The 13,005-nt window shown below is 49.2% G+C and overlaps 1 protein-coding gene across 1 annotated transcript in view; it reads left to right on the forward strand.

Annotated features, from left to right (window-relative positions):
* Nucleotides 1–13,005, forward strand: part of arhgef1 (Rho guanine nucleotide exchange factor (GEF) 1) — an 88,595-nt gene that overhangs the window by 11,690 nt on the left and 63,900 nt on the right. The window contains 5 exon segments of the mRNA XM_073045720.1: nt 2,317–2,430; nt 3,619–3,717; nt 8,112–8,154; nt 11,551–11,656; nt 12,531–12,671. Coding sequence (XP_072901821.1) covers nt 2,317–2,430; nt 3,619–3,717; nt 8,112–8,154; nt 11,551–11,656; nt 12,531–12,671 — 503 coding nt within the window.

Genomic DNA, 13,005 nt, shown 5'->3' on the forward strand with positions numbered 1-13,005 from the left:
AGTTGAACTGCACGTGCATGTGATGAGAGCTGTATAACTCATCTCCTTCTACCTTAGGCCACAAACTTATCAATCACCCCCTGCTGTGGAGCACTTCTACAAAGAAGGGATCCGTATGCTCCACGACCGCTGGACTAAGTGTGCACATGCAGGAGGGGACTATGTTGGAAAATAAATGAGCTAGGTTTTCTAAAATTGACTCGTTCTACCTTGGGCCACAAACTTATCAGTCACCCCTCGTGTTATCAGCTGTACTGAGTCTTGCACACTGTTTCTGCAGATCAAATCATCACACAGTGCGTTGAGGTAGGACAAGGTAAAACAGTAACAGAACGCAGAATAAAGTGTGACAGTTACAGAGAAAGCGCAGTGGAGGTAGACGGTAAATTACAAGATCACCATGAGAAGTTTAGCTTACGTTCTGTGTACGGCTGTCTGAATCTACCTCCTACCGAATTGAGTTTTAAGTCACGGTTGAGTTTATTGTCGGATGCACAAGTCTGTGTGTGCAGAGGTGTGAAAAAAGGTGAGTAAACAGTGCAGAAGTAGCGAGGTAGTTCTCTTGGTTTCATTGGCCATTCAAAAATCCGATGCCACAGAGGAAGAAGCTCTTCCTGAAACATTGGATGTGTGGCAGTAATGAGTCCTGTAGCGTGGGATCCTTAATGATGGATGCTGCCTTCGGGTTTACAGTCATAGTTTTTTCTCCAGGGTTTAGCCAGTCCAAAACTAGAGGCCACAGATACAAGATAAGAGGGGAGAGGGTTAGGGGAGTCCAGACAGGTAACTTCTTGACCTTGAGGCAGGTACACTTGCGACATTGAAGAGGCACTTGGATAGGTACGTGGGCTTGTAGGGTTATGAGCAAATACGGACAATTGGGCCGAGCAGGGAGGATGCTGTGGTGGGATTGGACCTGTTTGGGTGAAGGGTCTATTTCTGTGCCAACATACTTGTACATCTGACATGGGTAACTTCACTCACCACTACTCTGAACTGATTCTACACCTACAGTCGCACTTTCAAGGACTGCTTACAAGTCATGTTCTCAGTATTATTTATCTATAAGCCATGGTTTCTCCTCTTTCGCACATTGGTTGTCTGTCAGTCTTTGTCTATGTGCAGTTTTTTTTTTAACAAGTTCTATTGGGTTTTTTTCCCCCCGCCTGTGAGAAAATGCACCTCAAGAGTGGTCTATGATAATAGGGGAATCTGCAGTTGCTGGAACTTGAGAGTAACACACACAAGGAACTCAGCAGTCAGGCAGCTCTGCTGGGAAGGGGTAAAGATTCGTTAATTCATGCTGAGATTGGGTTCAGCATAATTCACGCCGCCCTTCATTTAGTTCGGCATAGCGGTAAATACGACACCATTATCGCATGTGGCATTCCAGAGTTCGGAGTTCAATTCCGGCTCCGTTCCGTAAGGAGTCTCTGTATATCCTCCCTGTGGAGTGAGTGGGTTTTCCCTAGGTCCTCCGGTTCCCTCCCGCAGGCTAAATACGTACTGGGTAAGTTAATTGGTCTTTGTAAGTTGTCCCATGATTTGATTAGGGTTAATCGGTTTGTCAGGTGTCAACGAGATGAGATAGCCCCTTCCTTCACCCATCACGACGAAATGCTGAAATGGCGACTTTTTATATCTTTCCATGGATGCTGCCTGGCCTGCTGAGTACCTCTGGGATTTTGTGTTTATACACTCAGTGGCCACTTTATTAATTACAGGAGTGGATGTCGATGCGGTCTTCTGCTGCTGTCGTCCCATCCACTTCAAGGTTCAACGTGTTGTGCGTTCAGAGATGCTCTTCTGCACACTGCTGTTGTAACGCGTGGCTCTTTTAGTTACTGTCCCCTTCCGAGTTCGAATCCAGCCGGCTCCCTTGCACGCTTTACATCCATGCTGGGTTAAGCATCGAGCTCACAACTCGGCCTGGTAAAAATGAGAAAGCCTGCTTAGAAAGAAACGCCGTCACAACGGCGTCCCCGTGACTCCACTCAGAGTTGAGGGCTTTCTTCTTCACCTTTCTCTGTAAACTCTGCTGTGTGTGAAAATCCCACTGCAGTTTCTGCGATGGTCTGGCACCAGCAATCATTCCACAGTCAAAGTCACTTAGATCCCATTTCTTCCCCATTCTGATGTTTGGACTGAACCAGTGAGTTGTTGCCACATGATTGGCTGATTAGATATTTGCATTAACGAGCAGGTTTACAGGTGTATCTGATAAAACGATCACTGAGTGTATATGTACTTTGATAATGATTTACTTTGAGCTTTGGACTTTGCACGGGTGACTGACCTTTACCCTTTGCCCCTCAGCAGGTCGATGATACTTGTAGCCACTTCCAATGTATTGATCTGCTGAAGGACAGGCCCACCTACCTGATCATCTTTCTCCACCATGTTATCCTGCAGTTCGATGCTTCATCCGTGGTAAGTGACCTGTTGGCATTAACCCGTTAATGGTTTGTGGGCTGGGAAGAGAGGGGGTGGGTTTGGAGGCAGGGAAGCGCGCCAGGAGTCAAACGTCACGGGGGATCGGGATACTCGGAAGGACATGCGGTATCGTGGAGCGAAGGACGGAATTGGCGATCTTTTTCAATGGGAAAGAATAGTTGTGGGTAAATGAGGTAATTGTGGAAGAATGAGGGAGTAATTGTGTGGGAATGAAAGGGTAATTGTGGAATGATGGGGTAATTGTATGGGAATGATGTGTAACTGTGCAGGAATGATGGGTAACTTGCAGGAATGAGCGGATAATTGTGTGGGAATGGTGGGTAATTGTGTGGGAATGAAAGGGGAATTGTGGAATGATGGGTAACTGGAGGAATGGAGATAATTGTGTGGGAATGGTGGGGAATTAGGGGTACTTGGGGGAATTAGAGGATAATAGGGGAATGAGGGAGTATGTGTGGGAATGAGGGGTTAATTATAGGGGAATGATGGTGAATTGTACTGGAAGAATGGGTAATTGTGGTGTGAGGGGGTAATTGTGGTGGAGTGAAGGGATAATTGAGGGGTAATTTTGGGGAAATGAGGAGGTAATTGTGGGGAATGAGGGTGTATGTAAGGGGGAACAGCCCAGAGTGGTAGGCACTCCTCTGGCAGTGCCTACTCCTTTACAGAGGAGGTTTGCCCAGAGGGGGAGCAGTTGGGCTCCTCAAGACTGTGGTACAGGTGGTTTCGCACAGAGCAGAGGGCTGTTGCCCCCCTCCCCTCATTTCCCCAAACTGGGCAGAGACCCATAAGTATGGATTGTTTTCATTTTCCCTTCTGCCTTTCCTCTCTCTCTCTCCCCTCTCTCCCTCTCTCTCCCTCTCTCTCCCTCTCTCTCCCCTCTCTCTCTCCCCTCTCTCTCCCCCCTCTCTCTCCCCCCTCTCTCTCCCCCCTCTCTCTCCCCCCTCTCTCTCCCCCCTCTCTCTCCCCCCTCTCTCTCCCCCTCTCTCTCCCCCCTCTCTCTCCCCCCCTCTCTCTCCCCCCTCTCTCTCCCCCCTCTCTCTCCCCCCTCTCTCTCCCCCCTCTCTCTCCCCCCTCTCTCTCCCCCCCCTCTCTCCCCCCTCTCTCTCCCCCCCCTCTCTCCCCCCCCCCTTCTCTCTCTCCCTCCCCACATCCACCCATCAGCTTTGTTACCTGCACGGTGAGATGTTCAAAGGTGCCAACATCAAGGATGCCCGTCGTATGTTTGTGGACTACTTCCACACGTTCCTGGACCGAGCCGCGGTAAGTGTGTTGTCCCTCCCCCCCCCCCCCACCCCGCCCAAATCCGCGGATTAGGAAATAACAACGCTATAGTTACAGAGAAAGAGCAGGTGCAAGGCTCAGGACAAGTTAGGCCGTGAGGTCAAGTGTCCCATCTTATTGTACCGGGAGTTCATTCGGTAGATTTCTAGCCGGCGGGATGGAAACTGTCCTTCAGCCCAGTGGGTTTTTTTAATCTTCTGCTCCATGGGAGGGGTGGAGGATAAGGAGAATGCCCAAGGGTGGCTGGGGTCTTTGATCAAGCTAGCTGCTTTACTGAGGCAGCAGGAAGTCCATGGAGGGGACGCTGCTTTCTGTGATACTGAGCGGTGTCCGCAACTCTGCAATTTCTTGTGAGAGGGGCCGAGCAGGTGCGGTACCAGGTTGTGATCCAGCCGGATAGGATGTTTGCTGCGGCGCATCAATAAAAATTGGTAAGGCTCGATGGAGACGTTGCAGAGCTTCACAGCAGTTTCTAGGAGTTGGGCTGCAGCCAGTCAATGAGAGGGGTTCATTAGAAAGGGTGAATGAAAATAACAACTGCAAGCGGAGTGGCCATTCCTTTGAGCGCGGCTGGCTTGCGTGAGGTAAAGAATCAGGTATATATCTCTCTCGTTTTGTTCTTATTTGTTCATTCCTCATCTGGTAGGGCAGAGTAGTGCAGTGAGAATGGCCCCGGGGGCAATGCTTTATACTGTGTGTGGGATGTGGGAAGTCTGGTACACCACCAGTCTCCCCGATAACCACATCTGCACCAGATGCACCGAGCAGCAGCTCCTGAGAGAACCTATTAAAGATCTGGAGCTGCAGCTCGATGACCTTCAACTCAGAAGGTGGTAGGTAAGAGCTGCAGGGAAGTTGGGCTGCAGGAGACAGGTAACCGGGTGACTGTCAGGAGCAGGAAGGGAAAATCGCATCCAGTGCTGAGTACATCTCTGGCCGTTCCCCTCAACAATAAGTATGAAACTTTAGTTACTGTTGAGAGGGTTGACTTACCGGGGAAGGGCACTTTCACTGGGTCTCTGTGGTTCGGAAGAGCAGAGAGGTGAGGAGGACTGAACGAGGTGGCTGAAGAGATTGTGGAGGCATTAGTAAAGATCTTTCAAGAATCACTAGATTCAAGAATGGTTCTGTAAAACCGGAAAATTGCAAATGGCACTCCAGTCTTCAAGGACGGAGAGAGGCAGAGGGAAGGGAATTACAGGCCAGTTAGTGTAACCTCAGTGGCTGGGAAGATGTTGGAGTCGAATGTTAAGGATGTGGTTTCGGGGTGTTTGAAGGCACATGGTAAAATAGGTTGAAGTCAGTACGGTTTCCTCAATGGAAAATATTACCTGATAAAGCTGTTGGAATTCTTTGAAGAAGTAACAAGCAGGATAGAGAAAGGAGAATCAGTTGGTGTTGTGTACTTGGATTTTCAGAAGGTCTTTGACAAGGTGCCGCATATGAGACTGCTTAACGTTAAGAGCCCATGGTATTTACAGGAAAGGTTCTAGCATGGATAAAGCAGTGGCTGATTGGCGGAGGCAAAGAGTGGGAATAAAGGGAGCCTTTTCTGGTTGGCTGCCGATAACTTGTGTTTTTCCACAGGGATCTGTGTAGGGACTGCTGCTTTTTAGTCAAATGTCAATAATTCGGCTGATGGAAGTAATGGCTTTGTTGCAAAGATGATGCAAAGATCGGTGGAGGGGCAGGTAGGTTTTGAGGAAGTAGAGAGGCTACAGAGGACTTGGATTAGGAGAATGGGCAAAGAAAATGGAAAACAGTCAGGAAGTATATGGTCATGCACTTTGGTAGAAGAAATAAAAGAGTAGGCTGTTTTCTAAATGCTCAAAAATCTAAGATGCAAAGGGACTTGGAGTCCTTTTTACAGGATTCCCTAAAGTTAATTTGCAGGTTGAGTCTGTGGTGAGGAAGATGCAATGTTAGCATTCATTTCTAGAGGACTAGAAAATAAAACTGAGGATGTAATGTTGAGACTTTATAAAGCACTGGTGAAGCCTCACTTGGAGTATCGTGAGCAGTTTTGGGCCCCTTATCTTAGAAAGGATGTGCTGAAACGAGAGAGGGTTCAAAGGAGGTTCACAAAAAGATTCCAGGATTGAACAGCTTGTCATATAAGAGGCTTTTGATGGCTCTGGGCCTGTATTCACTGGAATTCAGAAGAATGAGGGGTGACCTCATTGAAACCTATTAATGTTGAAAGGCCTGAATAGAGTGAATGTGGAGAGGGTGTTTCCTGTGGTGGGAGAGTCTAGGACCTATGGTGGGCAGAGCCTCAGAATAGAGGGGCATCCTTTTGGAATGGAGGTGAGGAAGCATTTCTTTAGCCAGACTGGTGAACCTGTGGAATTCATTGCCACCAGTGGCTGTGGAGGCGAAATCTTTTGGTATATTTCAGGCAGAGGTTGAGATTCTTCATTGGCCAGGGTATGGAAGGATACAGCGAAAAGGCAGGAGATTGTGCTGAGAGGGAAAATGGATCAGCCATGTTGAAATGGTAGAGCAGACCTGATGGGCCAAATGGCCTAATTCAGCTCCTATATCTTGTGGTTTTATGGACATGCCAAATCTCTTTTGTCTCATAAGGATGGAGAGGTGCCGGGGAGCAATTTGGTTAGATTAGTTTAGAGTATTGGTAAATTGTTTTGTTATTTTCAGATGGATCGAGGAACAGTGAAAAATCTGTCTTGTTCACTGTCCATACAGATCAGATCATTACACAGTGCATTGGGGTAAAACAATAACAGAATGCAGAATAAAGTGGAACAGTTACAGACAAAGTGCAGTGCAGGTAGACAATAAGGTGCGAGGGCCAGGACAAGGAAGATTGTGAGGTAAAGGGTCTATCCTATCGGACTCGGGAAGAAGTCTGGTGGTGTACGCTTTCAGGCTTTCGTGTCTTCTGCCTGGGGTGGGGCAAGAGAGAGCAAATGTCCAGTTTTGGAGGAGTCCTTGATAAAGTTGGCTGCTTTCTTGAGCTGACGTAGGTGGACTGGAGAATAGGTGACAGGGAATGGGGTTTGGAAAGCAGAGGGTGTGTGAAAGGACCTGGAGAGATCAGAAAGAGAGAGAAAGGGACAGGTGGTGGGGGGAGTGCGTTACCTGAAAATGGAAAATTCTTTGTTTATGCGGCTGGAAAGCCGGTGAGCAATTTGGTTAGATTAGTTTAGATTAATGGTAAATTGGTTTATTGTTTTCACATATACCGAGGTACAGTGAAAATCCTGTCTTGCCGTCTGTTCATACAGATCATTTCATTACACAGTGCATTGAGGTAGAACAGCAGAATTCAGAGCAAAGTGACAGCTACAGAGAAAGTGCTGTGCGGCAGTTATCATGCAAGCTGGAGGCAGACAGAAAGGTCAAGAGTCCATCTTATTGTACTCGGGATGATTCAGTAGTCTGATCACAACGAGGTAGAAGCTGTCCTTCAGCCTGTTGCTTTCAGCTTCTTGTGTCTTCTGCTCAAAGATCTTCTTTATGCAATGCACTTTACTGATGCACAAAACAGCAAATAGTGATAATAAACCTGATTCTGATTCCGATGGGAGGGGGCAGAAGAGAGAATGTCCAGGGTGGGAGGGGTCTTCCGTTACGCTGGCTGCTTTACCGAGGCAGACAGAGTCCGTGGAGGGGAGGCTGGTTTGTGTGACACATTGTGCTGTGTGCGCAGTTCTCTGTGCACTCTGGTGGTCATGGGTGAATTATAGAGTGAATGGACTCTGCCCAATACATCTCAGGCACACCCCTCCCGAACATCGGTAGTATCCAGAGGAGGTGCTGCCCCAAGAAGGCATTGCCCATCATCAAAGATCCCCACCATCTGGACCATGACGTCTTCTTGCAGCTCCCATGGGGCAGGAGGTACAGACGCCTGAAGTCCCACACCCCCAGCTTCAGGAACAGTTACTTCCCTTCAACCGTCCGTTCCTGAACCAACTGGCTCACCCCTAATCACTGCCTCAGTATTGCAACACTTTGCACTACAATGGACTTTCTTCATTCTAATTGTGTCCTTTCTTGTAAAAATTGTCTTTAATTAATGCTTAATTTATGTTTTTTTTCTGGAGAATGCTGCTTATCTGATGCTATATGCCTGTGATGCTGCTGCAAGTCAGTTTTTCATTGCACCTGTGCATATTATGGACTTATGCACCTGACGATAAACTCGATTTAAAGGTGCAGGGCATGTGGAGGGTGGCAACTGGTGCAGGAGTCTGACAGCAGTGGGGAAGAAGGCGTTCTTGAGACGGTTCGGCTGGGCTTTCAAGCTCCTGTACCTTCTCCCAGAAGAGAGACAGGAGGAGGGGGGAGTGGCACAGGGTGTCGGACCATGGTGAAACTAACATTTTGTTGCTCTGCTTGCTTTCCAGGCTCTTAGAGTGTCCGTCCCACCCGAGATATCGTTTGAGTTGGGTGAGTAGAGGGTTGTGTGTGGGGTCATTAGAATGGTAGAAGTGTACAGTGTTGTTTCCAGTCGGTGGTCCAGTTCATCACTCCTCGCTGGAGTTCTTCCCATACCTCCATTTACTGCTGTTCACCTGTAAGCAGTCTGATTGGTTTACTATTGTCACACGTGCGGAGATACCAAAAAGGCTTCGTCCGTGTGTCACCCAGAGAGACTATTGCATATAATCAGCACCTCGAGGTGCCGGTAAACAGTCAGGTGCACGGGAGGCTATGAGATCAAGAGTCCATCTTAGCTTAGAAGATGTCTGATAACAGCGGGGGTAGGTGCTATCCTTGCCTGTTTGCACGTGCTTTCAGACTTGTGTATCTTCTGTCCGATGGGAGGGGGGAGAAGAGAGAATGTCCAGGGTGGCTGGGGTCTGGATGATGGGGTGGTAAATTGGATTAGTAAGTATGCAGATGATACTAAGATAGGTGGCGTTGTGGATAATGAAGTAGGTTTTCAAAACTTGCAGAGAGATTTAGGCCAGTTAGAAGAGTGGGCTGCATGATGGCAGATGGAGTTTAATGCTGTGAGGTGCTACATTTGGTAGGAATAATCCAAATAGGACATACATGGTGAATGGTAGGGCATTGAAGAATGCAGTAGAACAGAGCGATCTAGGAATAATGGTGCATAGTTCCCTGAAGGTGGAATCTCATGTGGATAGGGTGGTGAAGAAAGCTTTTGGTATGCTGACCTTTATAAATCAGAGCATTGAGTATAGGAGTTGGGATGTAATGTTAAATTTGTACAAGGCATTGGTAAGGCCGAATTTGGAGTATTGTGTACAGTTCTGGTCACCAAATTATAGGAAAGATGTCAACAAAATAGAGAGAGTACAGAGCAGATTTACTAGAATGTTACCTGGGTTTCAGCACCTGAGTTACAGAGAAAGGTTGAACAAGTTAGGTCTTTATTCTTTGGAGTGTAGAAGGTTGAGGGGGTATTTGAGAGAGGTATTTAAAATTATGAGGGGGGTAGATAGAGTTGACGTGGATAGGCTTTTTCCATTGAGAGTAGGAGAGATTCAAACAAGAGGACATGAGTTGAAAGTTAAGGGGCAAAAGTTTAGGGGTAACATGAGTGGGAACTTCTTTACTCAGAGAGTAGCTGTGTGGACCGAGCTTCCAGTAGAAGTGGTAGAGGCACGTTCGATTTTGTCATTTTAAAAAAATTGGATAGGTATATGGACAGGAAAGGAATGGAGGGTTATGGGCTGAGTGCAGGCCAGTGGGATTAGGTGAGAGTAAGCGTTCGGCACGGACTAGAAGGGCCGAGATGGTCTGTTTCCATGCTGTAATTGTTATATGGTCCTTGGTTATACAGGCCGCTTTACTGAGGCAGCGAGAAATGTAGACTGAGTCCGTGGAGGGGAGGCTGGTTTCTGCGATGTGATGAGCTGCGTGCACAGTTCTGTGCGGAGCAGATGTTGTACTAGGCCGTGATGCCTCTAGACAGGATGTTTCTTATCAGTACCCTTTTCCTACACCAGCAGCGTGTCCAATTCACAGTTTCGGGTCTCGTAAACATCCTCAGTTTCTCTCTGTGGTGAAGGGTTCCAAATATCCACTGTGCTGAGTAAAATCCCTTCATCCCTCCAATCCCTCCATTCTTCATCCCTCCATTTCTTCATTCTACATCCCTTCATTCTCTGCACATCCGGCTCTCCCATCATCTCTGGCTGCACATTCCAAGCACCCACCACTCTCTGTGTAAAACAAAACCCTGCCTTGTAAATCTCCTTCAAACTTTCCCCCTCTCACCTTAAATAATTACATAAGTATGTAACATTTCAACCCTGCCTCCGCAATCTGTACCAGTCAGATCTTCCCCGTCGCCAGTCCAGGTAAAGCAACTCATTTATCCAACCTGTCCTGATAGCCCATGCCCTCTAATGCAGGCAGCATCCTGGTGCACCCTCTCCAAAGCCTCTCCGCCCTCCCTTTAATGGGGCCACCGGCACTCCACACAATAAATACTCCCAAGTGCAGCCGAACCGAAGTCTTATACAGCTGCAACGTCACTTACTGTCTCTTAAAGATGAAAGATTAGCTTTATTTGTCACGTGTACATCAAAACAGAGAGTGAATGTGTCGTTGGTGTCAACAACCCGCTCGGTCCGAGGATGCATGTCCACAACTTGCTAACCCTAACCCGTACACTTTTGGATTGTGGGAGGAAACCGGAGCACCCGGAGGAAACCCACACGGTCACAGGGAAAATATACAAACTCCTTGCAAACAGTCCCATGAATTGAACTGCGATCTTCTGATTGCTGACACTGTGAAGTGTTACATTAACTGCTGTACTGCCCCTTATCTCCCAATGCCCTGACCAATGAGGTAAAGCTCTGATAAGATGCATTATCTATGGATGGCGTGCAGAACAAAGTTTTCACTGCAACTCGGTACTTGTGACCACAATAAACCATTACCAGCTTACATATCAGATATCTACAGAGATTTTTCTCCAGGTTATTTATAAATTCAGGTGAAAGTTAAAATGGTCAGACTGAAGACTGTGGGTGTCTTTGACAATGCCAGCATCTATTGCTCATCCCCCCCGTTGTCCCAGAGAAGGTTTACGGCCAAGTCGTATGCCTCTGCCATATTACCTTCCCCGGCTCTACAAGGCGCGAGGCAGGAGTGTGATGGGACCCTCCCCATTTGACTGGGTGAATGCATTTCCAGCAACTCGTGAGAAGGTTGACATTGTCGAGGATAGAGCAGTTGCTTGATCAGTACCTCACTCACCCTCTCCCTCCAGCACTGGCTCACAGTGTCTGCAGTGTGGTTACCTGCCAGTGCCTCTTCGACAGCTCCTCCCCAAACCACCCCCCCTCCCCGCACCCAGCAGGACGAGGGAACCACCATCCGCAGGTTCCCCCCTCCGCTCCCCGTCACCCCCGCCCTCTGACTCAGAAATCCATCAGCCGCTCCTTCACTGTCGCGGGGTCTGGACACCGAGACGCTCTCTCCCCCTCCCACTACACCCGACAGCACCTTCCCCACACAGTCTGCAACTGTTCAAAGTGCAGCCTCACCTTCACCTTCTCCGGGGGCAATAAAGGCTGGCAGGGACTTTCTCGAGAAATCGATGGATCCGGTGTTATCCGAATAAAACAAGGTTCGGGGAACGATCCGGTCATTTTTATGTCAGTGAGGCTGCTCGTTGGTGAACAAGGTGGATAAGGCAGGGAGGGTGATGGGATGAGAGGGGGAAGAAGGGGAGTAGAGGGAGGGTGAGTGGGTGAGGAATGGGGGTTCATAGCAGAGCAGGTGAGGAGGGGAGTGGGAGAGAAGGTAGATAGGGACTGAGAGTGTTCTCACTCACTGATGGTTCAATCGCACTGTTTGCAGACCGCTGCCGTCCTGAGATGCTAGTTGAGGAGAGTTTGAGGAACATTGTCAAGGGTATGCAGAAGGCCATGACCCAGGATATCTTCATCCAGCTGGAGGACTTCAGGTGAAGGCAACATAATCTTGTTCTTCATTCCTCTGGGAACCGATCCCTTGATCTCCATCTGTGTGCCCACTTCCTGTCCCTCCCACAGGCCATCTCCCTCTCTCATTCCATCTCCCCGCTTCACCCTCCCTCTCCCTCCGTCTCACCTCCTGCACCCTCCCACCCTCCCTCCCAGTCCCTGACCTCCAACGCCCCCCCCCCCCACCCCACCCCTGACACTCCCAATGTGGAGGGAGCTTCACTCTGTGACTGACCCCGGGAGTGTGTGATGGGACGGTGTGGAGGGAGCTTCACTCTGTGTCTGACCCCGGGAGTGTGTGATGGGACGGTGTGGAGGAAGTTTCACTCTGTGTCTGACCCCGGGAGTGTGTGATGGGACGGTGTGGAGGGAGCTTCACTCTGTGTCTGACCCCGGGAGTGTGTGATGGGACGGTGTGGAGGGAGCTTCACTCTGTGTCTGACCCCGGGAGTGTGTGATGGGACGGTGTGGAGGGAGCTTCACTCTGTGTCTGACCCCGGGAGTGTGTGATGGGACGGTGTGGAGGGAGCTTCACTCTGTGTCTGACCCCGGGAGTGTGTGATGGGACGGTGGGGAGAGAGTTTCACTCTGTGTCTGACCCCGGGAGTGTGTGATGGGACGGTGTGGAGGAAGTTTCACTCTGTGTCTGACCCCGGGAGTGTGTGATGGGACGGTGTGGAGGGAGCTTCACTCTGTGTCTGACCCCGGGAGTGTGTGATGGGACGGTGGGGAGGGAGCTTCACTCTGGTCTGACTCCAGGAGTGTGTGATGGGACGGTGTGGAGGGAGCCTCACTCTGTGTCTGACTCCAGGAGTGTCCCATGGTGCTAATGTTGGTGTTTCTGTTTGGAATTAGGAACAAGAGAATGATGGGCATGACGATTGGCGAGAAGGAGCTGTCGGAATTGGATGCAGATCGCGATCTGGACCGCGAATCCTTGGACCTGAAGGAGAGGGTGTTTGCAGAACAGCTGCTGCCCAAGGTGGAGGAGGCAACGTGAGTGGAACTCGTCCTTCCCATTCTCTAAGATCCAGGAACCGAGCTCGCAGGGTGGGGGGGGTGGTGTAATTGGCTGGGACGGTGGTGGGAATATCGGAGTGGGGTGGGGGGTGGTAAGGTCCCATACGTTTCAGATCAAGGAAGTTGGGGGATGTCCTCTGGTGCCTGACAGTCGGAAGGGCTCGCTTATAGTTTTGGGTGTTGGTCAAAGGCTGTGTGCACCGATGGATGTGGGTTGCCTGTTGTGCCAGACGTTCTCTGTCTGTTGTGCTGATTGTACTCAGATTTGTGGTGTGCAGTGTGAGTGTTCTACCCGTTGTGAGCACAGATT

Source organism: Hemitrygon akajei, chromosome 1 (assembly GCF_048418815.1).
Source record: "Hemitrygon akajei chromosome 1, sHemAka1.3, whole genome shotgun sequence".
In the NCBI taxonomy this organism is placed as follows: Eukaryota; Metazoa; Chordata; class Chondrichthyes; order Myliobatiformes; family Dasyatidae; genus Hemitrygon; species Hemitrygon akajei.